Source organism: Ictalurus punctatus, chromosome 19 (assembly GCF_001660625.3).
Source record: "Ictalurus punctatus breed USDA103 chromosome 19, Coco_2.0, whole genome shotgun sequence".
Lineage (NCBI taxonomy): Eukaryota > Metazoa > Chordata > Actinopteri > Siluriformes > Ictaluridae > Ictalurus > Ictalurus punctatus.
Genome location: NC_030434.2, coordinates 27,483,965 through 27,511,356, shown reverse-complemented (window position 1 = coordinate 27,511,356; position 27,392 = coordinate 27,483,965). Strand labels below are relative to the sequence as shown.

The 27,392-nt window shown below is 40.5% G+C and overlaps 3 protein-coding genes across 4 annotated transcripts in view; 2 read left to right on the top strand and 1 right to left on the bottom strand.

Moving 5' to 3' along the window:
• The window catches only part of LOC108279495 (B-cell receptor CD22), a 43,894-nt gene extending 36,365 nt beyond the window's left edge, over nt 1–7,529 (top strand). Inside the window, exons 12-16 of the mRNA XM_053688394.1 lie at nt 1,152–1,409; nt 3,650–3,949; nt 5,945–6,035; nt 6,194–6,245; nt 6,351–7,529. Coding sequence (XP_053544369.1) covers nt 1,152–1,409; nt 3,650–3,949; nt 5,945–6,035; nt 6,194–6,245; nt 6,351–6,743 — 1,094 coding nt within the window. The 3' untranslated portion in view covers nt 6,744–7,529. The remainder of the gene's footprint in view (nt 1–1,151; nt 1,410–3,649; nt 3,950–5,944; nt 6,036–6,193; nt 6,246–6,350) is intronic.
• A 4,452-nt stretch (nt 7,530–11,981) lies between these two features.
• On the bottom strand, nt 11,982–15,848 carry LOC128635425 (sialic acid-binding Ig-like lectin 7). Of its 2 annotated transcripts, none has more exons than XM_053688400.1 (6): nt 15,708–15,848; nt 14,325–14,392; nt 13,775–14,131; nt 13,347–13,673; nt 13,007–13,264; nt 11,982–12,583 (listed from the first exon to the last, which is right to left on the bottom strand). In XM_053688400.1, coding segments are annotated over exons 2-6 (990 nt in total). In that variant the 5' UTR covers nt 14,371–14,392; nt 15,708–15,848; the 3' UTR covers nt 11,982–12,581. The 2 variants fall into 2 exon arrangements, with proteins under 2 accessions (XP_053544375.1, XP_053544376.1); XM_053688401.1 differs by having other exon boundaries at nt 15,704–15,832.
• Nucleotides 15,849–17,555: 1,707 nt separating this feature from the next.
• Nucleotides 17,556–25,694, top strand: LOC108279496 (cleavage and polyadenylation specificity factor subunit 6). The gene is made up of 7 exons (XM_053688148.1): nt 17,556–17,611; nt 18,620–18,635; nt 18,850–19,059; nt 20,274–20,377; nt 20,585–20,730; nt 22,004–22,162; nt 22,261–25,694. Exons 1-7 carry the CDS (start codon nt 17,556–17,558, stop codon nt 22,413–22,415), a joined length of 846 nt encoding a protein of 281 aa, XP_053544123.1. The 3' UTR covers nt 22,416–25,694.
• The last annotated feature ends 1,698 nt before the right edge of the window (nt 25,695–27,392 follow it).

Here is a 27,392-nt window from a genome sequence, read left to right as displayed (position 1 = left end):
TAATTCAGAACAATTATGAATGTATAATGTGCACATTAGGCTACTCATCAATTTAACATGACAATCGTTTTCACCTCCCTATGCGTCCTTAAATTTCTACCTGAACTCTTGGATGTCGTTTATAATCAAAGTATTGGATGAAGTATTTTAATCTTTGGTTTGCAAAGATTACATATAAAGGTGTAAGATTTATTATTTGATTCCTTTGTGTTGGTGTTAGTGTAGTAATGTGTGTGTGTGTGTGTGTGTGTGTGTGTGTGTGTGTGTGCAGGTGTTTTGTGTAGAGAATTCTCCATCAGTCTACCAGAGAGTGTAGAAGCTGTGAGAGGACTCTGTGTTCTCATACCCTGCAGTTTTGAGATTGAAGAACAATATGATGGAGACCTCCAGAAAGATCCTACAGGAATCTGGTTAAAAGACCGCAAAGATGATAAAAATAACAGAATCTTTAACTCTAAAGTAACTGAAGAGAACAAGATTAAAGGAAAACTTATAGGAGACCTCCGCATGAAGAACTGCACCACCGTCTTCTACAACATCAGAAAGAATTACAGTGGAGTTTATTACTTTAGAATAGAAACTTCAGGAAGCCTGAAATACAATTATCTATCTTCATCAGTGTCTGTAAGAGTGGGAGGTGAGATCTGCAGCAGTGTGTGTGTACAGTGTAACTGTAATTACACTAATGATGCACTGGAACACATTTAAAACTCATCTCTAATGTGATACTGTGTGTTTATCTCAGACTCTCCAATCACACCCTCAATAACACTGTATAAGGAGGATCAGGGGAAGGTGGAGGACCAAAATGAGGTGGTGGAGGGAACTTCAGTGAGTCTCATTTGCTCTGCTCGATCTCCATGTCTCTTAAAGCCACCCACTTTTACATGGAACTTCCTGCCTGAGGAGAGAAGACAGGAGCAGAACCACAACACCAGCTTCAGCTCCTCTCAGCTGAACCTCACCGCTACTCACCTTCATCATGGACTCAATTTCACCTGCACTGCCACCTACCAGCTCCAGAACAGGAACAAATCAGCACAGAGATCTTTTATACTACATGTTCTGTGTAAGTGCTGATTAATCACTTCACATTCACTACACTTTTAATGATTCATGGAGTCTCCTAGATCCTGTTCTTCCTCCTTTAGATGGTCCTAGAAACACGTCAGTATCAGCGTCTCCATCTGCTTCAGTGCTTTTGGGCAGTTCAGTGTCTCTGAGATGCAGCAGTGATGCAAACCCAGCAGTGCTGAACTACACCTGGTACAGAGAGAACGGAGAGCAGATAGGAACCGGAAACCATCTCACCATCAACACCACTGATTCTACACACAGTGGTCTATACTACTGTAGAGCTCAAAACCAGCACGGAGATCACACCTCATCTCTCCTCCTGGATGTTCTGTGTGAGTACTTATGGACTTTAGATGCAAGATCTTTATACAACTCTGTAACTTAAGAAAGTCTGATGATTCCTTCTTAGTTGTTGATTCTAGAGATTCAGGCTTCATGTAAACACTTACACTGTCTCCATTTTTTATCTGAGACCCGAGAGACTGCTGTATTACCATCACTCGAGAGCAGGGAAGCTCATGGAAATGGATCCCAGGCAGCACACAGACAGTTATTAAATGAGTATACTCTAGAAAGCGTGAGACCTTTAGAAGAGTGATGGAGGGAGTCTTATGTGTATTCACCGATGACAGAAATAGTGACCATCCCCTTGAAGACCAAATGCCCCAGCTCCTGAGTAGTCCTTTTTCTGCTGGACTAGAGGAAGTGAGAGGTCACCCTTTGCTTATCCTAGCTTGCCTACTCAGTGTGAGATAATGTCCTCAGGTTCGAGCTAAAAATAGAGACAGTGTATTATTCAGGCCGTGAGCCATCACTAAATATTCACATTCTCCAAATCTTGTACTACAAGTGATCTTCCACACATCCCCTTCACATCCCCTTCACATCCTCTTCACATCCCCTTCACACCCCCTTCACACCCCCTTCACATCCCCTTCACATCCCCTTCACACCCCCTTCACATCCCCTTCACATCCCCTTCACATGGATAAAAGCACAGGAAGTAGAATATGTATCATTTTGTAATTTATGAGGCAGAAAGAGTGAAAATAGTCAATAATTTTCATTTAAACACTTCATCAGTTGACACCACAGTGCTGTTGAATTCAGATGGTATTAATTTTCTATAACAGCAGTAGTGGAGTGCCAAATCACATATTAATGCACTCATTTTAATATTATTTCTATAGCAACAGCTCATAAACAGGGACATGTACGACAGAAGTGCCACATAAATTCATTAACAAACATATTTGCCCATTCACGTGGTGAAGCTTTCTGGAAGGAACTGTTGATTCATGTTATGAGTCTCCAGTGTTCCAACATCATCCGGACAGAGGAGTTTATGTTTTGCGTTTTCTCGGTAGCATGACAAGATGTAATTTTTTGTTGTTGTTTTATTACTTTAACTTCAAGAGTGTCATGTAATGGAGTTGGAGACAGATGCAAGTGCAGTTAAAGTTTTTAATGAGAAGAGAGGCAGGCAGACAAATCCAAATTGTAGGGCTGTTAAGCGCGCTGAAGAGAAATCTCTGACAAAGAGAGAGAAAACGTAAGGGATGGTGAGGGAGCAACTGTTTATATCTGAAATAACGTAAGGGCCAAAAGGAAGAAACTTGTTTCATTAAAATTCTACATAATTAAAAATAATTATAAACGGGCAAATGTTAAGACATTTTCTTTGATAATTATTTAATAAATAAGAATAGTAACTGATGGTAAATTGCTGTTGTATAAGAGGAATTAAACACACTTGGTGATGTGCTGTTTTAGGAGAATAATCAACTGGGGGGATGTGTGTGTGTGTGTGTGGGGGTGACAGTAGGTCTCTTTTCAACCTTGGAGGTTGTGTTGGGGTCTGAGAGATACAGTACTGTGCAAAAGTATTAAGCACCCTAAATTTTTTGATTAATTTTGCCTATTTTCTGCATTGTATTCTCCAAACATCACGTCGGAATGTTACCAATAAATTGTTGTATTTTGTTACGTAATCAACCATGTGATGTCTACAGTATTTAGTACATACTTTTCTGGAAATTACTAGTTTTATCCATATTAGCTAATTAGCTAATAACCCATATTAGGGTGTCTGGGATTTTACTTGCAGAGAGTGAGAGAAAGTGTAGAAGGTTCTCCAAGAAGGCTGGAAGAACATCCTAGATGATTTTATTTAGAACCAGTGGTATTTTGAGAGAATTAATGCTGTTTTAAATGCAATGGCAAATTATGATTTGATTAAAATTTTGCATTGGTTGCTTTGTTCATACTGTTCAATACAGTAATTATTATTATTATTATTATTATTATTATTATTATTATTATTATTATAGTGTCCTAATTTTAGAAGTTCCCTGGTAAAGCAGAACTGATTAGATGATTTGTTAAGAGATGGAGGACAGCACAATGTGAAGAGTAATGCTCACATTATGGCAGCATTGTGGATATTGTCATACTGTTTCTTATTTGTTCAAATATTATCTTCTCTCTCCCTGTCTCTTTTTGTCTTTCTCTCTCGCACTATTTCTCTCTCTCTCTCCCTCTCTCTCTCTCTCTCTCTCTCTCTCTCTCTCAGATGCTCCTCAGCTCTCCTCCAGCTGTAACACCACTCAGGATTTGATCGGGTGTTTCTGTGAGGTTCATGGAAATCCGTCTCCTAAACTGGAGTGGCGTGTCTCTGGTCAAACTGTCTCTCCCTCTGACAGCATATCCATCTGGGCTGAGTCAGCGAGTAACAACACCTTGAGAAGCTTTATCTCCATCAGTCCACCAGTTAACGTCACGCTCACTCCACAATGTGTCGGCACCAATAAGCTAGGCGTCACCTCACAAGTCTTCTTCTCCATTTTGAACAAGGCTCGGTGCTCTGATGGAGGTTAGAAACTTTGCAAATTATGTTTTGTTCATTACTTCACTGTGTCCTACTCCACTACAGCGTCATAATTATGTTAGTATTGGATTATTGGGAAAGACTTTTCATTAACTTTCCTCTGATGAAAATGGTTGCCTCTGCCAGGAGGTTGAGCTTAGCTGTAGATTGATCTTTGACCTGACTACCTTATAGGAAGACTACCTTCTCAGTGCTGTTATTCTTTGCAAAGTGAATGGTAGATTGTTTTGAGACCAGTTATAGTCTACAATCTTGAGTAGAATGCGTTGTAAGCACCTGGTCAGGGTGGCGGTGGATCCAGAGTTTATATTGGGATGCGAGACAGGAATACATCCTGGGTGTGATGCATTCACAGACACACATTTACACTTAGGGACAGTTTAGTGTAGCCAGTTCACCTACTGACATGGGTTTAGGGGAAACAGAAGCAGAGAACCCAGAGGAAGTCCTCACAGACATGGCAAGAACAAGAGCCTGAGATCAGGATTGAATTTGGAACCCAGGAGCTGGGAGACAGCAGTGCTACCCTCTGCACCACCCATTATGGAAACTGTGTTATTCAAACAAGTTTAAAAAAAGTTTGACGTGTGTGTGTGTGTGTGTGTGTGTGTGTGTGTGTGTGTGTGTGTGTGTGTGTGTGTGTTTTCATTACACAACACCGGAATGTACATGGGTCATGATGTAAATGATGTTTAATGTTTCATTGTGTTAAATCATGGGTTTTTATTACATCATTCAGAGAGCTGTGTAATGCAACAGTGACGGTTTATATTTATGCATTATAAAGATTTAGAAAACATCTACAATACAACAAGCTTTTCTATATAACTATATATAGTCTATATAGATATTTCTGTTAGTGAGGTTCAGTCATGCGAGGGAAAGGGGAAATCATGTAGCCCTGAGGTTTCTGCTTACGCCTACGGAAAATTTAACTTCTCAAAACCATTTCTCAAGTTGCAGAAATAACTGATTAGTTAACCACAAACTGCTTTTTCTCATAAACATTTCAGTAAACACTTTCTCCAGTAATGCTCAGTTGAGTTAACTTATGAAATAAAATACATCACAAGACTGCGGAGTTCTGGATTGTGATTGCTCAGAAGGTGTTGATTAATTCTCTATAACAACAACTCTGACTGTAGCGCAGGTTTATATTAATGCTCTCGTTCTAACACGTTATCGTTTCTATAGTAACAGCTCATTCACATGGGACGTGTACAGCGCACGCTCCACATAAACTGATTTTAAAAAGCGTGTGTAATCGTTGATCTGGTGGAGTTTTCTGTGAGGAGATGATTATTTAACATGTATGGAAGGAGTCTCCAGTGTCAGCGCAGTCAGAGGTAAACAGGACAGAGGAGTTTACGCTTCTTTGCGGTTTCTCGGTAACGTGACAAGTTGATGCAATTTGTTTTGCACATCATTATTTTAAAAGTTTGACCTGCTATTAAGTTAATAAAAACACCTCAGTGGTGAACAGAAGGTTAGAATAAAACATTTTATTTGATGAATGTATTATTAAGAAGTGAATCATTTATTATTAATAAAACTAGTACTTGCATCAGGAAAATTATCTATATAATGTATCCTACATTTGCTGGCTTTCAAGCATCGTAAAATATCTTCTTTTTTTTGCTGTACTTTAATTTTTTTTTTAAATAATGAAGGTCATTTGTTTTTGCAATGCAAGAAAATATTTATTTTGACAATCCTGTGTCTGTAGTTAAAAAAAAAAATCTAACTCCAAATATATTTCAGTATATTTATTTATAGATTTATACTGACTTTAATGTGGATTCTGTAAATTGTTGTTGACAAATTCAGTACTTTTTAAGTTAATGATGTACTAATTCTTCATTTACTAATATATAATTTGCTAACAATTTATTTGACAATTTAATTCAGTAATATATTAATTAAAAATGTACTATTTGTCATATTTACATTCCAAACCCTCTCTGTGTTTTATTATTTTAGGTGCAGGTGTGGATATTTCCTCCGTGCTGATTGGTGCTGCTGTTGGAGCTTCAGTAATGATGATGCTGTGTGGTGTATTCCTGTGTGCAAGGTGTGTTCACTGTAAAAACTGTACTTTTACGCTAGGTACTGTAGGAATATTAAGGAAAAAAATAATTTAAAAAAAAAGACAAAATGTAAGTCTACATTTTTATGTACATTTAATGTAATATTTTAAATGGAAATGTTTTTATTGATTGATTCATTCAGGAAAGCGAGTCCTTCGCGGTCTGGACCAGGAGACCCAGCAGGACTCGACACGGTGGGTGTGAAACTCCACACACAGAGCTGATTGGAGGACATATTGTCTTTTTAGATCAAATTAATTTTAAAAAAAGAATTAATTTTATTTCCTGTCGATCTCCAGAAGGCTGATTATCAGGTCGAGGATGAAGAGTCTGTGTATGCGAACAAAACTGTTTTATCAGAGTCACTTCATTACTCCACTGTCGTGTTTCCCAACGGAGATGGAAGTGAAATCAGAGGACTTTCCAAGCTCACTGATGACTACGCCATCATCCGTCACAGCTCCGAACATCTAACCGAAGGAAGAGTTACAGAACCAGCCATCGAGGAAGTCCAGGAAGAAAACGGGACAAATATGGAACAAGAGGAGGCAACTTACGGAAACATCACACGTCCCCTGATGATGGAGCAAACGCATTTGGATTTAGAGGAAGATGGGAATAATGGAATAAAACCATCACAGATTCAAGAAAGAGATTCAGCTCAACTCATTCACTCAGATAAGGCTGACTGATCATTTATTGTCTAAAAAGCCTGCTCAGGGCGGGGGCTGGCACGTGGCTTATTCGTTAGCATGTTTGTTTCACACCCCCCAGGTTGGGGACTCAATTCCCGGCTCCATCCTGCGTGCATGGAGCTTGCATGTTCTCCCCTGGCCTACAAAGAGCAAAATTTATATACATGTGTGATAAATACCTGTTTATATAAACACCTTAAAACCATCATAGTTTCACACACAAGTGCACTTATTGCATATGTTTATTGCTTTTGGGAAAAAGATTCAAGTTTAAACTGATCATCTGCACAAGCAAAAGTTGTTGTTGTTGCTTTCAGCGTTTAGTTCTCTCAGTCCTGCTGACAAAAACAAACAAAAACATTGGTTTTATTTTCATGAAAATAAATGTTGAAAAGATTTACAAGTATTTTTTTATTATATGTTTATATACACGTTGCCAGTTTGTTGGGTATACCAGTCTATTCACAAATAAATGGTAAGCTCAGCGTAAATTTCTATAATAATTTATGTTTAATAAATAATTTTATGTTCATTAGTATGAGTGCTACATTTTAATATATCTTCTTATCTTTATCTTTATATTTCTATATAATGTGTTTTGTACTTGCTTTGGTTATTGATATCTATCTTCAGATGTAATGAAAAGAAATGTCATGCTTTTGTTCTAGTTTTGTACAATTCTGCTTTGTAATGTAGAATTTGATTTAAAAAAATCTTAATACCTGTATTTTAAAATGACATCGAACTATAAATGATGGTAAATAAAGTGACATTTTCTTTGGATCTTGTATCAGTTTATCAGTTAACAGAAGGAATATATGCTACCGATGTCACATTCAACATAAAGCTCGCTGCGTGCTCTCTATTAAACACAGTGTTTTAACACCGTAAAGGTGTTTTATCAGGTTGTGTTTTACTTCAGATGCTGTAGTTCCTCCTCTCGATATTTTCACAGAACACAGTACATATTACAGAATGCAGTAAAGATGGTGTATGTAATTTTAAATTTATGAAGTATCTGAAATCTCAGTGCATCATTCACCTTTTACTTTTCAGTTTTATTCTCCATTATTTGCTCATGAGTTCAGACTGCTATGTCATGAGGATGACATTTGAGGAAATATTCATGTGATTCTGTCATATTATTTAATAGCTCTCAAACTGTCGATGCAAACCCGCTTTACATCTAAAGTTGTATTTCAAACCACAGTCCTGTAGGGGGCGGCACTGCATCGATCTGTGTTTTCATTCGAATAAATAATTACCTTATCAGTATCTTAGCAGTAAAACAACAAACAATAAAACAGCATTTTAAAAAAACTAAAAAATGAATTATTAAAAATTAAAACTGCAATAATGATTAAAATTACACAGAAACTAAAATGGAGAATTGCCACTAGAGATAGTAAAGTGTGTGTGTGTGCAGTGGTGACTCAGGGGTTAAAGGCTCTGGGTTACTGATCAGAAGGTCAGGAGGTCAAGCCCCAGCACTGCCAAGCTACCACTACCAAGCTACCAAACTGTTTGTTTGTTTATTTTATTTAAACTGATGATTGAGTGTTTATCTGTGGAAAAAATACTGATACTGAAAACATACACACTGTTGTGACTTTGCACATTTCATTTTTGTAAAAATAAAAAACATTAACATGTTAATGAGATTCCACTGCACGGCTCTCAGCCAATCAGAAACCTGCTACGCCAGGTGAAGAAGAGAAGGCTGAGAGTGAGCCTGATTCATGTGATAAGGATACACAAGACAGTACGGTGTCACTAGATAGTGTTGCTCCGTCCCTTGCTGATGAAGTTGGGGATGAAAGCTCTCGCATGGATACAGAAGAGAATGTGTTCAAGGTGCCCCAGAGAAAAAGACAGAGAAACCGTCCTCATGCACAGGCTAAGAGGAAAGATGTTGCAGTGGAGTTGAATTCTGTGGAGGTAGAGAGCGAGAGCGAAGCATCTGACTGCAGTATAACATGTAGCGTAAATCTAAGTGGCTTTTCGAGCCATGAATATAGCGTGGACGACATCAAGGCTTTTCTGAGAAAGACTAAGCATGCTAGGAATGTGAGGATAGACGAGTTTTTCCGGATGTGGAACAGCTCATTAAAAAAACAAGGGGGTTTCACTGATCAGGAGGATACCGTCTAAAGAAAATCCTTACAAAAGTCAATGTAATGTTAGACAATAACGGTAGTGATAGTCAATCCTAGACATCATGTACGTAAATCTGTTATTTTTCCTCTTATTTATGAGTGAGTTTCGAGTTGCTTCGTTGAATTTAAATGGAGCAAGGGAAAGAAATAAAAGATTTTTGCTATTTGAAACGGTGAAGCAAAAGAAAATTGATGTAATCTTTGCTCAGGAAACCCACACAGACGCCAGTAACGCTGCGGACTGGGCCAGGGAGTTTAAAGGGTTATCCGTTTTAAGTCATAAGACATCTACCAGTGGGGGAGTAGCTATTTTATTTTCCAATAATTTTATCCCCTGTTCTTATCAAGTTGATGAAATCATAAAGGGTCGAAGGTTAGAGCTCAATATGAGAATAGGTGGGTCGTTTTTGTTTGTGTTTATGCCCCGACCACGGCCATCGAAAGAATGGTATTTTTACGAAGCTTAGATAATGTCCTGAAGAATTGTGACTGATGATTTTTTGATTCTGGGGGGGATTTTAACTGTACAGAGCTGGATATGGACAGGAATCATTTAGAGCCCCATATGCCATCACATAGAAGGCTAGTCGAGTTAATGAATTCCTGTGACCTTGTGGACATTTGGAGAAATTTCCACCACATGCAAAAGCAGTATACCTGGGTGCACTCCTATAATAATATGCTCTCTATGGCCAGATTGGATCAATTTTATGGCTTTAAACAGCAGTTAAGTGCTTTTAGAAGTTGTGCAATTATACCGGTAGGATTTACGGACCATTGTATGGTTCTGTCTACTGTGTATTTAAGTAAACTCAAGCATAAGAGTGCGTATTGGCATTTTAACACCAGTTTATTGCAAGACGGTCATTTTAAGGATGTGTTTAAGTATTTTTGGAGTGATTTTAGAACCACAAAGCGTTCTTTTAAATCGGTGCAGCAGTGGTGGGATTTTGCCAAAACGCAAATTAAACAGCTGTGTCAACAGTATACCTCCAGTGTCAGGAGAGACACAACTCTACACATGAAATCCTTGGAGGATGAAATAATGGCGCTAATGGAGCCAATGAAAAACACAGGACGGCAGGTATGCATAGAAAATTTAAGGACAAAGAAGAATTTATTGACCAAATTGCTAGACGTTACCGCACAAGGAGCTCTGGTCAGGTCACGGTTTCTGACTGTAGAGTGTATGGATGCACCGTCAAAATTCTTTTTTAATTTGGAAAAAAAGAATGGTCAGAATAAGATGATACATGGCCTGTTTTCTGATGATGGGACACTTTTAGTGGACCATAGAGAAATTCGAAAGAGAGCAGTCGGGTTCTACAAGGAACTGTACACGTGTGAAATCTCCGATGAGCAGGCCCATGATAACGTCTTCTTGAAGGATCTCCCTCAGGAGTCAAAGGAAACGCATGCAGACCTCGGAGGGGAGTTGTCCCGAGAGGAACTGCTACGAGCCCCCCAGGGTATGGAGAGTGGCAAGGCACCAGGGATCGATGGTCTACCGGCTGAATTTTATAAGTCTTTTTGGCCTGAAATGGGTGCAGACCTACTGGAAGTACTGGGTGACAGTTTAGTCACGGGGCGGCTGCCACTCGGATGTCGCAGAGCAGTATTGACTCTGTTGCCCAAAAAAGGAGATCTACTCGACATAAGATCATGGAGACCTGTCTCAGTTCTCTGTGTAGAATACCGACTGCTCTCTAAGGTTTTGGCGAACCGACTTAGTATAGTCATGGAAGAGGTGATTCATCCGGACCACACCTACTGTGTGCCGGGTCGATTTATTCACGATAACATTTCGTTCATTAGGGATGTTTTAGAGGTCGGAAGGATTTTTAATTTGGAATGTGGTTTGATTTTAATTGACCAGGAAAAAGCTTTCGACAGGGTTGAGCATACCTACTTATGGAACGTTTTGACTGCTTTTGTACATGTGTATGTGTTTATATTAATAAATTCTGTCCACAGTTATTCATTCTGAATAATAATTATGTTGTGGTGCCTGATGGCAGCTGGTAGAAATTACCCCCAATAGTGTTTCCTACAACACCATGGTGGAATGAGCTGAGAGCTAAAGGTGCTCCTGGAAAATGTGCCACTGTGCGGATGAGCAGAATTGTTGATGATATCTAGATTTGCTACCATTATCTAATCTGTAATTGTTTCCAATGAGTCTAATGTCAATTCTGCGATGGAGTTGGCTTTTCTGATCAGTTACTGAGGTACTTGCCATCTTTTGAAATGATGCTGCTTCTCAAGCAGACCACTCCATTGAAAAGAACGTCGGCCACAAGTGACTGATAGAACAGCCCTCACTGTTGACAGGACTACAGAGGGTAATACCATGGGTCCTGCAGTGGATTTTATGGCAGGCCTATTTAGGTACAATCTCATTGCTGAAATGAAGTCAATATACACTGTATATCTCTAATGAAGATGGTGATGATGATGATGAATCTGATGTGAATGTGCCTGTTACTGATGTATGTACAATGCAAACATTTCAGACAGCAGACCAACACCCTGCCTGCAGTTGCAGACTATGTGAACACTTTTCCTGACTTATTTCTTTGTTTTTTTATCTCCTTGAGTATGTGCCACTACAGCCCAGGTTAACTACTTTACTACTTTACTCCTTTAATTGCTAATTCAGACAAAGCATCAGGACCAAATGGCTGGACAAAACACTAGCACAGCATGGCCCTGTGTTGACCCTCAGAGAGTGAGGGGGGGACCCCCGGCAGTGAGATAGAACAGCCCCCTTTTGTCGAATCAAGCCTGAAGCATAGTTCACTTTTTATGTGTATGCTTGGAAAGCGCACATTTCGTCATCAGCAGAGTACAGGCGTACTGTACGTGCATCGCCAGGTCGCAACACGTTATTAGGAATCAAGCGTAAGTGTAAACTTTTGAACTAGTTAATTTGTGTAAATTCAGTTCGTGTTGTATCTTGTGGACTATATGTAAACATCTGTTATGTGAAATAGCTTATTCAGGACAGGACTAAATAAAAAATAAGATGCAATCTTAATGATTCCTTTTATTTTATTAAAATTATTGCAGAGTCTGCAAGGGGTGTGTATATTTAGGAGCACAACTATATAAATTTTTATAAGTAAATAAGATTTTTCTTATTTACTTTTTTAAGTAAATTTTCTTAAAATTATTGATTTTTCATGTATTTTTACATTTTAGTTTTCACTTTCACACCAAATCAAGCCTTTCAAAAATCTGAGTTTTTATTGCAAACTGAATCACAATCACAATCACAATCAAATGTTCAAAATTGTTCCAGGTTCAATACCAACAAGCACAATCCAAAAGACAATGCAAAGTAGGTGGACTTCCGACTTCCGACTACCAGAAGGGCCGATGGTGTGGGTCCAGCACCACCGACCGGCATCACTCGATGAGGTGGTCTAGCTGGCAGAGGGGTCTTGGTCCAGATCCCTGACATGCCGCAAGCCACTTCCGATCAGGCTGGGACGTACCACACACGGTGAGTGAGTGTCCAAGGAGGTACATACCACACATTGGTGGATTCAGGCTGTAACCAAACCTCAATTCACCAATGCTTGGTTCAAGGGGAGGCATTGGGAAATGCATGTTTGTTGAAGGTGACGTGTGTGCACAGGGATGTTCATGAATATCTTTTGGTGCCATCATCATTAAATTCTGGGGACAAAAACACATAGGTGGTGGTTAGTTCTTGCCTCACCCATCCAATAATCCTGGGTACAAATTGGCTAGGGTTTCGAGCATTAGTGAAAGAAATGTTTATGGCTGGGTCCAGCAGTAGGGAGAGACATTGTAAAATGTGCACAGCGTTGGCTGGGGAGGCAGTGCCGGGGCTGTTGACGTCAGTGCCATGTCAAGGGGACACAGAGAGTTGGGAAGGTTGAACCCTGTTATCTTCCCTATATGCTGACGAGTTGGGACGCATTTATTTTGCCTGGGGCCCCTACATAATCTAGGTTCACCTCTGCAAGCAAATAAAACCACACAAATGGCAAAAACCATGTTTCTCTGCATTGGTCAGCTTACAAGTTTGGAAACCTGACTCCATGTTATAATACTTCAACACAGCACTGTACTCACACTGAACATCCAGGAGGACAGATGAGGTGTGATCTCCGTGCTGGTTTTGAGCTCTACAGTAGTATAGACCACTGTGTGTAGAATCAGTGGTGTTGATGGTGAGATGGTTTCCGGTTCCTATCTGCTCTCCGTTCTCTCTGTACCAGGTGTAGTTCAGCACTGCTGGGTTTGCATCACTGCTGCATCTCAGAGACACTGAACTGCCCAAAAGCACTGAAGCAGATGGAGACGCCGATACTGACGTGTTTCTAGGACCATCTAAAGGAGGAAGAACAGGATTTAGGAGACTCCATGAATTATTAAAAGTGTAGTGAATGTGAAGTGATTAATCAGCACTCACACAGAACATGTAGTATAAAAGATCTCTGTGCTGATTTGTTCCTGTTCTGGAGCTGGTAGGTGGCAGTGCAGGTGACAGTGAGTCCATGATGAAGGTGAGTAGCGGTGAAGTTCAGCTGAGAGGAGCTGAAGCTGGTGTTGTGGTTCTGCTCCTGTCTTCTCTCTTCAGGCAGGAAGTTCCATGTAAAAGTGGGTGGCTTTAAGAGACATGGAGGAGCTGGAGCAGAGCAAATGAGACTCACTAAAGTTCCCTCCAGCACCTCATTTTGGTCCTCCACCTTCCCCTGATCCTCCTTATACAGTGTTATTGAGGGTGTGATTGGAGAAGCTGAGATAAACACACAGTATCACATTAGAGATGAGTTTTAAATGTGTTCCAGTGCATCATTAGTGTAATTACATACATACTGTATGTGCTGCAGCTCTCACCTCTGACATTTAAATAAAGAGAAGAAGGATAAATATATTTCAGATTTCCAGACACTAATCTAAAGTAATATTCTCCACTGTCACTCTCACTGATGTTGTAGAAGATGGTGGTGCAGTTCTTCCTGTGGAGGTCTCCTATTATTTTGCCATCAATCTTGTTGTCTTCGGGAGTTTTGGAAGAAAAGACTTTGTGTTTTGCCAAACTGTCACCTTTATACCAGACTCCTCTAGGATTGTTTTGCAGTTCTTCATCATATTGTTCTTTAAAATCAAAACTACAGGGTATACGAACACAGAGTCCTCTCACAGCTTCTATACTTTCTGGTAGATTGATGTAGAATTCTCTGCAAAAAACAGCTGCAAACACACAGACACACAGACTCACACACACACACACACACACACACTCACACACACACACACACACACACACACACACACACACACACACACATCCGTATACCACAACACAAAGTATTATTATAACACATTACACATAAAACTTTTTTTCTAAAAATGCACAAATTAATTTAAAAAATCATTCACAAACCTTGAAATAAACAACAGGTGAATGCAAATTTCTCCACAGCTTTCATATCTCAGGTCAGAAAAGGTCACCTAAAATAAAGAGTAATAAACACACACACACACACACACACACACACACACACACACACACACACACACACATACACACACACACACACACACACACACACACACACACACACACACACACACACACATAGTGAGTTAAATCAACACAGATTTCAATGGCTGAAGCTTATGAAGTGAAACAATTTAAGCACAGTCTCTTGATATGTGCAGAAATCTTTTTATGATGCTGCTTATCAAGCACTATACAATCTGCTTGACTACATCCATCTTCAGTAACTGTTTAATCTTAGTCAAGGTCATGGTGAATCCAGCGCCTTTCACAGGAACACTGGTGGGATGCAAGTCCATTTCAAGGCATCACACTCATTCACATTTAGTGGGCAATTTAGTGTCACTAAGCCACCTACACCCTTTGTGGAGTGATATCTTTAAGAGACTTGTGGACTTTTGGTGAACCATATGGCTGTGTTGCTGGAACCTTAAAGCCAATAGGACCACCCTTGGTGAAGGTCAGGAGATCAGACAAAGAACTAATAAGATGATAATTAGAGCCCAATGAATCCCATAAAATGTACAAAAGCCATCTTGTGGGTTCAGCACTTGCAGGTGCAATGCCAGTTTGGCAGGCATGTGATGGACTTGCAGTCCACCCACCAGAATTTTTTTTGGCATTGGGGCTAATTCAGAATCAAACCTTGGACATTAGATCTATAAAGGTGGCAGAGCTCCAATATAATGCCCAAGGGTGCTACTGAATATTTAAAATAAGACCTGGATCATTTTAGTACAACAAAAGAAAATTACATTGTGCGTGCTAATTATGAAGGGAATTGGAATGTCCTACTGTTTGTGGATAAGAGAATGATGCACATTTCAGTGAGCGTGAAGTAATATTAAAACTAGATTTGTTAAATAGTTTGAGGACAGTTCAGACAAAAGATTTCCAATATAAAGATATTTCAGAATATTTTTCAGAAAAGAAAATATTCATAATTTTAATTACATTTGTTACGTATTTGTTATAGTGGTTAGTCACAGCTGACCAACTGCAATAACTTATTTCTACTAATACGCCATTTCACCTGTTAATCTACTACACTTCCATCATAAACATAACAATGTGTTATAGACTTTTGATTAACTATGCATTGAAAACTCCTATAGCTATTTGTTTTTTGGCAAGTATATAATAAATAAATAAATAAAACACCTTCCAATTCACAAGTGAAACATGAAGACAAACTGTTCATAAAAACACACCTGACAACTGTCACATTTTCATTAATATGCAACAGAATAATTCTTACTTACTCACATGACATGGAGTCGAGAAAATCCTTTCGTGCGATACTGATATACTGTATATATAAATATATATATATACATGCAATGTTTTAATTTCTGTACTGTAACAATCGTTGACATTTGGCTTGTGGTAACGTTTCACACTCTCCTTTAGCCACGTCCCCCTGATTATTAATCAGACCAGTGTTTGTGTGTCTCTGTGCTTTGTTTTGCAAGACCATTCTGTGAATGAATACGTCTTTGTTAGTGTCTTGTGTGTTTGCAAGGTCTTTGTTGCTGCAACATTGCCTAGTTTTTTTGTTTATTCACCTTTTTAAATGACATTCTATTATATAACATAGATAATATTATTACAGTAGATGATTCTTCTGATTGGCTGATGCCTGTACGAATAAGAAAGTTTCATAGAGATGCGTAAAAGTCAACTCAGAAATCCAACACACACTCGTGTAGTATTGTCTCACTTTGTTACACAATGTTAAAAACTTTGTAGCAGTTTAATAAAAAGCAGAATGGTGGTTTTCTGAATTGTGGGTCGATAGTGTTAATATTAGTGTTAATAATGTGTTATTAATAGTGTTATTAATGTTAATAATAGTGTTTGACATATTATAAGAATTAATATGCCAAACCACTCCATTTTACTGAAATTAAATAAAGATAAGGAAGAAAATGCACAAAGTCAAGGAGTTGTATAAAATATATCATTTTCATCCCAGCTGATTCATCACCATGTCAGGATCTTGTGATCTCCCTTTAGTTACTGCACACACCCTTGGGTTAAGTATGGACAATCAATTGTCTTTTTTCTCTCACACTGCTCTTGTAGATTTCCCCTTTACAGCATCAGAGATTCATCCATTTCTATCCACACAGGCCACTCAGGTGCTTGTTCAGTCTCTTGTCATTTTGAGACTGGACTACTGTACTTCAGTCCTGGCAGATCTGCCTCTGAGCATCATTATCACAGCTTCCTCCCCCAGTCCAAAGACGTGCATGGTAAGCTATTATCCGTAGTGTGTGAGTGTGTGCGCAGTTGTGCCCTGCGATGGGTCGGCACCCTGTCCAGAGTACCCCCACCGTGTGCCCTGAATCTCCTGGGACAGGCTCCAGGCTCCCCGCAACATGCTCCTACATGCGATTTACTGCATTACTGTTTGACACAGAAATGGAAGAAATACTTATAAGCGTGGTTTCATCTTATCCTGTTATATACGACCTCTCATGAAATGTGTGTAGAGACATTACAAAGAACAATAAAGCTGGGAAGGAAGGAACAAAGATGGCCGATTGCCTCTGGTGAGTGTTCATAGATAGTACAGACAGCTCTGTAAAGCCGAGCATGTGAAATTAAATCAAACTCAAATACATTTTAAACAATAGAGGTGTGTATAAATTGTACAGTGGACTGTAGACTATATAATTTGGCTAATACTGTTTAAATAAAAACTGCCCAGGCCACGCCCACAAGTGACAACAACTGAGAGAATACTGGTGACTTGCTGTGTGTTAATATTACATTAGGGTCATAATACAATGTAAATGAAGTTTAAATAATCTTAAACTTTGTTTAAAATGTATTTAAGTTTAATTTCGCTACATCCTACGTGCGTGGCTTTGTATTGACTTTGCTGGAATATTAGCACAGTTTTAATAAATTTAATAGATTTTTAATAACGTTTTGTTTACAATCATCTTTTAGCAAATAAAAATCTAAACTCAATAGACGAGTTGTCAGTTGTGGCGATTTTCAAACGTTCTGACGTCACCGTTTGGGCGCACTGTTCCTTCTTCCGCACGTTCGCGCGCCGCCTGCGTCATTTCCGCCCGCTGAGGGAGGAGGACAGAGGAGCGGAAAATGGCGGACGGTGTTGATCACATCGACATTTACGCAGATGTAGAAGAGGAGTTCAGGTACACCTTCAACAAAGAACAACGCAGAGTGTTTCCCATTTTTTAATCAGTTTAAATCGTGAAGGTTGAACGCGAACGTTCATTTTTTAAAAAATGCGATGTGTATTTACCGCCCTGAGGCTGCAAGCGCGTGCACTGGCGTTAGCGTCGCAAGCTAACGCTAGTGCGCACAATGAAATGTCTCGGATGGAGGTCGCGTCTCAAATCGCGCGCTCATTACTAGCTAAGCGTGCTACGTAGTGAATAGGATAAGGGCGACCTCAGCGCTGTGTAGTGCGCACTGTAGCAGGCTGTGATTTGGGAGTCGGCCTCGCATCTCGGTGTGTTAATCTTGTATTAACGCTTATTATTGTGCACATTTGTAGCCTTATTCATTGCTCACTCTTTAAATGTGTTATACTTTATTTAAGAAAGTGGAAGTTATTTGAGATTGCTGTTGTGATTATTGAATTTACTTTGTAGTTGTATGCGGCTATTGTTTGTTTATACTGTTTAGCTAAGCTAATTAGCCTTAAGGGTACAATCCTGAACATTTTATTGCTGTTAATAGTGAATTAGAGGAAGTGTGTAAATATACATAAGTGGTCAGATTTATAAACTGTGTATTTTTTTTTAGTGTTTGAAGCAAAGCTCTTATTAGCGAAGTTGTGCAGTTCGCCATAAACAATTGTTTTTCTTGTATTATTAGATATGCACAGGATTGAGGGATTGTGAGAGATTTTAATAGCAGATATGGGATAACATTCGTCATTTATAAAGCAGTTATAAGCACCTATTAGAGGAATAACACACTGGGGCACGCTGTTGTAGTAAAATAATCAAAGCCGGGGTGGTGTGACCCGAGTTACTCGTACGCGTCACTTCCAGGAACTGCTGTGTTTTATTCCTCTTATACCACTGACATGTGCAGAGAATCAGCATCCAGCTCCACTCTTTATTCATTACACACACCCCTTATTTGGGGAAAAGATCCATAAAATATAGTCACATGGTGATCTCCCTCGTTAGTGCTACAGGTGAGATGGTATGGAGAAGACGGGTCTACTTTGTGTCACGTGGACTGAAAATAAATATAAATAGATGTTAGTTTATTCAGGTGGCATCTTTAAAGAAAATATTTGAAAACAATTCTCACATAAGTATTAAATGGTGTGAGTAATTTAGTCCAGTGTTTTTAAAAGGGGTTTAATGTTGTTTGTTTGTTGACCGTGTGTGTCGTGGGTGCTCTGTGTTTACAGGAAACGGATTATCCTGTTCACGAGCAGATCGACCTGTACGATGATGTCATCTCCCCCTCGGCCAATAACGGTGATGCACCCGAGGACAGAGATTACCTAGACAACCTGCCCGCACCTGGAGGCACCGAGGGGAATAAAGGAGCTCCGCCCAACGTCGTTTACACCTACACGGGCAAACGCATCGCTCTGTACATCGGCAACCTCACCTGGGTAAGACGCACACACACACGCACGGGTAAGACACACCTCACCTGGGTAAGACGCACACACACCACCTGGGTAAGACGCACACACACACGCACGGGTAAGACACACACCTCACCTGTGTAAGACGCACACACACATGTAAGACACACACCTCACCTGGGTAAGACGCGCACATACCTCACCTGTGTAAGACGCGCGCGCACACACGTAAGACACACACACCACCTGTGTAAGACGCACACACACACACACACACACGCACGGATAAGACACACACCTCACCTGGGTAAGACGCACACACACATGTAAGACACACACCTCACCTGGGTAAGACGCACACATACCTCACCTGTGTAAGACGCGCACACACACGCACGGGTAAGACACACACCTCACCTGTGTAAGACGCGCACACACACGCACGGGTAAGACACACACCTCACCTGGGTAAGACGCGCACACACACGCACGGGTAAGACACACACCTCACCTGGGTAAGACGCACACACACACGCATGGGTAAGACACACACCTCACCTGGGTAAGACGCACACACACACGCATGGGTAAGACACACACCTCACCTGGGTAAGACGCAGACACACACCTCACCTGAGTAAGATGCACACATACCTCACCTGGGTAAGACACACACACGTAAGACACATGTGCCTCACCTGGGTAAGACACACACACCTCACCTGGGTAAGACGCGCGCACACACACGCACGGGTAAGACGCATACACACACCTCACCTGGGTAAGACACACACACACCTCACCTGGGTAAGACACACACACACCTCACCTGGGTAAGACACACACACACCTCACCTGGGTAAGACACACACACACCTCACCTGGGTAAGACACACACACACCTCACCTGGGTAAGACACACACACACCTCACCTGGGTAAGACACACACACACCTCACCTGGGTAAGACACACACACACCTCACCTGGGTAAGACACACACACACCTCACCTGGGTAAGACACACACACACCTCACCTGGGTAAGACACACACACACACACGGGTAAGAGACACACCTCACCTTGGTGTAATGTATGGTGTAATTTGCATTATAGCTGTGATGTATAACATTTTGAGCCTCAAATAGAGGTCTGTTCTACCGTGTGCAGTGAGCAAGTGTAGTGGTTGTTTAACACGTTGTTGTGTTTAAATATAATCTTCTGCGTGTTCTCCACAGTGGACCACAGATGAGGATCTGACTGAAGCAATTCGCTCCATCGGCATCAGCGACGTTCTGGAAATCAAGTTCTTCGAGAACCGAGCTAACGGACAGTCGAAAGGGTGAGAGTGCATGCGTGAAGGCTGTGTCTGCACTGTTTACAATGGTTCTAGATTCTACAGTGATGTCCTAGAACTGTTTGTGCTGCTCTGTTCGTCAGTGCTGTGCTAGTTCTTCAGTGTGGTTGTAGAACCTGCAGAGGTTCTTGTATACAAGTGTAAGCAAAGCTTACTTAAGGTTTTTTTAAACCGTGCGTGTGTGTATTGCAGGTTTGCGTTGGTGTGTGTGGGATCAGAAGCCTCCTCCAGGAAGTTGATGGATTTGCTGTCGAAGCGAGAGCTGCACGGGCAGAACCCGATCGTCACACCCTGCAACAAACAGTCGCTCAGTCAGTTCGAGCTTCAGTCACGTAAGAGTGAGTTACATTCACCCTGTTCTGTAACATCACGCACCGGTACTCAGTTCTCTAAAGGCCCTTTCACACCGAGCGCAAAACCACTGTTCGTCTTCAGCTAGTTCACGCCTCCATGATGGGCGACACAACCCACAAGCCTGTCGTCTTTGACCGCTGAGAAGAAGAATCATGGAAATGTTAGCACAGAAGTGTTAAGAAGAAAGGTTTTTTTCAGCAGCTGTTTTAGTCTGAATGAAATAATGTGAAATATAATGCAGGAACACAGCAGTGGGACAAAACCCCAGTTTAATGCCCAAGACCAGCCCAGTTTTCTTCCTGGTGAAAGAACTTTGATAAATGAAGGGACAGTTCAGTTCTTACTATCCCGTTATATTTATTACTGCCGTGTTTCAACAAGAATTTAAAGATTAATAACAAATGACACACTGAGTATTGTGTTCTGCTGCAAAAAGTTCAACTGTAACATTACAGAAATAAATCGGTTTACGTTCATACAAATATGAAGTATTTCAGTTAGAAATATTTTTTGTTGGCAGTTATCTCATGCCAGGGCATGTGAAGATACTTTGTTTATATCTCCATGGTATGTGTGTGTGAGGGAGAGAGAGCGCGCACACGCACTGAGCAAACAGCGTTTTTTTACTTCGTAAGTAACTGATGCACCATTTTATCGTCTGTAAAAGGCCGGTCGGATAGAAACAGGCAGGAGACAGCAACCATCACAAACCTTTTTACTCACTTTCACTTTGTCGATAGCAGAAATGCACAAAAAGTGGATGGAAACTTGATAACATGAACTCATACTCTTCTGTGTTTACACTGGTTTTCAGAACCACTTTCTGTGCTATAGCGCCTCCTACCTCACCCTGTGGTGCAACAGCAGCGGCTCGGGGCACGTGATCTAAAGCTCAAATCCAGTTGGACGGCCCGTTTGGTCGCCGAGTGACAGGAGAAAATCGACACACTGGATGAAAAAGTGTCGCATTGTCGCACCGCAAATGATGGAACCCTGTGTGAACAGATCCATAGGGATCTGCTGTTTCTATTCAAGAGCGTCATCGTGTCAAACGTTTCGTCGCTTAATCACGCTCGGTGTGAAAGGCCCTTAACCCACAGAGCAGACTTCTCTCTCCGTTATAGCACCGCATTACTGACAATATTAAAATATTTCCCTGGTGTTATAGCTGTAGTGGGTAACTGATGATTGGTGCGTGTGTGTGGTGTATGTGCTCCTCATGGCAGGGTGTTAATGTAATATTTGGTTTTTTTTTAGGCACCCAGTCGGGGCAAATGTCCGGGGAAGGGAAGGCTGGACCACCAGGTGTGGGTCCCCGTGGCGGTTTTCCCCTAGGTAGGGGTCGAGGGCGCTTTCCAGGTCCTGCAGGTCCAGGAGGAGATCGCTTTCCTGGGGCGCCCCCTCCACACTTCCCTGGTACGACACTTTACTGTAATTTCTGTGTTACTGTTTTGTTCGTTCTCTACATATTAAAATGGTGACGTTAACAAATTGTATTCCTTTGTCTTCTTTAGGTGGTATGCAGGGTCCTCCCCGCCCTCCTCCAGGCCCCCCTGGTCCTCCAGGTCCTCCTGGCCCCCCACCTCCTGGGCAAGGATTAGCGCTCAGAGCTCATCTCTGCACATCGTATTTCTTAGTTTTTAATTATTTACTGCTCACGGTGGCTTAGTGGTTAGCACGTTCTCCTCACGCCTCTGGGGTTCGAGAGCCGCCGGGGCCGTGTGTGTGGAGTTTGTGTGTTCTCCCTGTGTTGCAGGGGTTTCCTCCATGTAGGCTGATCGGCGTGTCTAAAGTGTCTGTAGTGTATGAATGGGTGTGTGAGTGTGTGTGTGATTGTGCCCTGCAGTGGATTGTCACCCTGTCCAGGGTGTACCCCGCCTTGTGCCCGATGCTCCCTGGGATAGGCTCCAGGTTCCCCGCGACCCTGAAAAGGATAAAGCGGTAGAAGATGGATGGATGGATGCTGCTCATTCCATGCTGAAAATTGATTGGTTCATGATTTGATTTGTACTGATGACCTCTTAAAGGGTATTTATGTTTATGCAGGACACACACACACACACACACACACACACACACACACACACACACACACACACACACACTCTTTGAAAGCAGTGTTATTTTCATGCCTATGTGTTTGTAGACATTACCATAATTAAATTATGATAAAATATTTGCATTCAGGTGCATTCTGTAAGAAGTCAATGATTGTTCAAATGTTGTATACAAATAGGTTATGAAGTATATTTTGAGAGTGAGTAAATAGTAAATAAGTATATGTTGAATTTTGGGATTCTGCAGTCTGGCATGTTAATTATGTACTCAAGGTTGCAGTTCAGCAGCTTCTGACTCAGCAGTGATAAGGAGATCGTCCCGTATTTGAGTACACATGGCCGTCGTCATGGAGATCTTGCAAAAAGTTTCACCACACGAGAAAACATGGGGTCAACGTAGCCCTGTGGCAGGCATGTCCAGGTCAGCTGGTGTCCCCTTGTGTGAATGCACACAATGGCTGAACACTGAAACAACAGCACAAATCCACCACGCTAAACCACGCATGGTGTGACGGTATTAATGTAATGTAACAATAGCATGCACATTAGGACGGCAGGATTAACACAACATTGAAACACAACTTCCGCTTGAGGTCTTGTGTTGAACAGGCTTGGGAACAGGGTTTAACAGGTGTGTTATACAGGCTTACAGGGCTTCAAAACACCTTGCTGTAAAAGAGAATGAACAATAACATCAAGGCCAAGAGCTTTTGATTCAGACAAAGGATATTGTTTTACATACACAGGATGAGAATGTTTGACTTGGCTGATAGGACATTGCATGTCCTTGTGGTCTGCCCAGAGAGTTAGGCAGAGTCTGTAACCTTGGGTCTTATTTTGAATGAGACACATTCTGACACACTGAACAGCTGATTTACGAGATTTACTGCGTTTCGACAGTCAGAGGTTTAGAAATTTAGAGCCAGAGAATGCAAAATTAAAAGGATACTCCAGCATGTTTACGAATCCATGCGTGAAAATTCATTCATGATCCAATCGTTATATTAATTTGTACTCATATTCATAACAGTCCCTGAATATTATATATACTGGCAATAATAAGAAAGTCTTTGGTTTGCATTTAAATGACGTATTAGTGCACTGTTCTATCCGCGAGAGCAGCAGCTGGGCACACACGTCTCTCCCGCGCTCTGTGTTTAGATGAACGTCGTCATGGAGTTCAAAACACTTTCATTCAGTTTCCAAACTGGGAAACACACCGAATTAAAATTAAGAGAATTAAAAGCTACGTTTAAGTTTGATCGGCACACTGGGTCACAAGAGCTCTGTGGGCATCTCTATTGATTATGATAAGGAGGAGGTGGTGGTGGAAACGTATCTGATTGACGGTCTGGTTGGGACCTCGCCATCCCTCCCATAACTAACTTGGAAAACAACATGCACAATAATACTGAACAAACAATACTAATATAACACTCCTAGGCAAACCACACAGACAATTGCAAAGTCAATTTACCCTACAAATATAAAATACAAGTATTAGGCAGGCATGACGATACAGAGGATCGTAGACCAGAGTACAGATTATCGACAGACAGATAATCACTCAATTAAACCCATTTATAATTATGGGTTTGGAATTACACCGCACCAGGGAAGAAAGAAAAACACTTACCCTGGCACTTCTGACACCAAATTGTTAGATTTCCATGTATCTCAGGAATCTCAGATTATGCCTTCCAGCCTTTTCTAAAGTTACTTCTATTAACTTTTAGTTCTGTGCTTAGAAAGTGTGGTTCTCCTCAGAGCATTTCAGATCGATCTGGGGAGCCTAAATGAACACACACTACCACATGCATGCTCAAATAGACATCCCAGTTTATTCATGCAAACCAAGAGTATGTATACATTGATAACAGCAGTGCGTGGACAGTTTCTACTGGTGCAGGGGCCAGACAGATTTAGACAAAATGCACAGCACACAGGGTCATACTACAAAATAAGTCCACTATAATAAAGATGGCAGGTGATCAGCTTATTCAAAGAGGTAATTAAATGTATACATCCATCATAGGTATTTGGTAGCAGTTCATAGTATAAGAGAGTACATGATATATATTTATTTCAAATTCTGATCCAAAATAACCTTGTAATAGCCTGGTAATAATTCGTATAAAACTGTAATTGATTCATGGTGTGCACTGTGTGAAGTTAAATGAAACCTACAGCTAAATTATTTTCAGTATCTAAAGATATAATTTTGTAAACATTTCAGCTGATTCAGCTGAAAATGAATGTTTTGAAGCTGTGTAATGAAATCTTGTGGCTGGTGTGAAAGGTGAAGTAAGGTTGTTGCAGGATTGGCTGTTTCACACGTGAAAATTGAACTTTTTGTGGTTGAAAGTTGACAGTGTTTAGCCTGGATACCAATAAACACAGTATGGCACTGCGTCATAGCAAAGCAAGCTAGTATAATTAGATTTTAAATAAGGTAGAAGGACTGGATATTTTTTGTCTACTTAATTCCATTGCACTTTAAATTGCAGTATGGTGACGGGTTTAGTACGTATATTACAAGTTATTTTATACACAAAGGTACTTTGACAGTTGAATATTATTTAGTTAAAAATACCTTGTTTACATGTCACAAGCTGAAGATGTAATTTCTTTATAACTAAAATATAAATGGGTCATTCTACAGAAACGTGCACTTTTGGAATGGCAGAATGTCTTCAAATGTATTTATTTTTTAACATTTAAACTTTGACCACATTATTACTTAAATCATTGGCTGTATGAATACACTTACATTATAGCTTAATGATTTTTTTTCTTTTTTGTTCATTTATTTAAAGATGGCATACTCTGTTTATTTGTCAATGGTGTTACCTTACTCATTTGGCAATAATAAAGTTCTTTATGAAATATTATTTTTCAATCTCTTCAGCACATGTACCTGGAATAGTGAAGGCTACAGCAGGGGGAAGAGCTTTCTCTTATAGAGCCCCACAGTTATGGAACAGTCTTCCTATTAGTGTTCGGGACTCAGACACAGTCTCAGTGTTTAAGTCTAGGCTTAAAACGTATTTGTTTACTCAAGTCTACCCTGACTAGATTCTGTTCTACTACTTCGCAGTCATAATGATCTTTTTTCTCCCTCTCTCCTTTCGCCGAGACCCACACGAATTTATGGAGATACTAGAGATCCTGATCCTTTCTGCCTCTGGATGGAGCTCAAATCTTCTTTAATTCCAGACTGCTGGGGCTACGGCTGCTCCTAACGCCATACAGACTTCATATAAATCCATAATTAACTTTTTCACACTAACTGTTGTACCCAGATGAGGACGGGTTCCTTCTGAGTCGGTTCCTCTCAAGGTTTCTTCCTCTTAAAACATCTTAGGGAGTTTTTCCTCGCCACCGTCGCCACTCAGTGTCTTGCTCAGTTGGGATAAATTCACACCTTTAATATCTGTACACTGTGTTGATATTTCTGTAAAGCTGCTTTGAGACAATGTCTATTGTAAAAAGCGCTATACAAATAATACTGAATTGAATTGAATGTAGTCAGAGCTAGAGAATAACATTGATAATGCAACAAATCAGAAGATTATTATTTTATTTTGATTTTTTATGCTTTGTTAAAAGTGTGGGTGATTTTTTTTTTCAGTTGCACAACCATGAATTTCCTATTCAAATGAAAATATTAAAAAAAATAAGAACAAGTAATGTTGCAGTCCTTGGAATCTGAACTCTTGAGTGTAGCAAAATGTAATGAATATAAAATTATCATCATGTCAAACATGACACATTTTATTTAATGATAAAGAATAACACAGTAGCAATAGTGACACAATGAAACACCAGCGACCTACAAGACGAAAGATCTTTATTCCTCAATTCTAATTAAGAAAAAGGTTTCATTTGGCATGCAGTCAAACTCATTGACAACAGGTCAAAACACTCGATCGTTCATAAACAGTTTAAGCACATCTGAACTCAATTAAGAGTAACAACTAAAAAGGCCCAACAAAGAACATTATCTAAACTGCAGTTGTCTGCTACTATTTTATGTCATGCTATGTTACTAGGTTATAATTAAGGGGTAAACTGTCCCCATTTTACAATTTATATTGCCTTATTTCCCTTTTCTAGCTGTCTCAGAATGGTAAATGGTGAACTTATCCACTTTTATCCAAAGCACTTTACACTGTGTCTCATTCACCCATACACACACACACACACACACACACACACACACACACACACACACACACAGCAGGAGCTGCCATGCAAGGCACTAGCTTACCATCGGGAGCAACTTGGGGTACAGTGTCTTGCTCAAGGACACTTCGACATGTGGAGTCACCCGGGCTGGGAATCGAACCACCAAACCCTATGATTAGTGGACGACCCGCTCTACCACCTGAGCCACAGCCGCCCCAGAACGATCTCCCAGAACCTCTGATCAATTTCAGCTGAATGCCTGTTCAGTGCTAGGGGCTCTGGAATCAGGCATATGATCTGGTCATCATGATACCGCTTAATATCATCTCTAGGGCTTGGCCAGAAGAACTTATTCACTCTGTTTCGGTGCATGCACTTGACCATTGCCTACTGTGATGGTG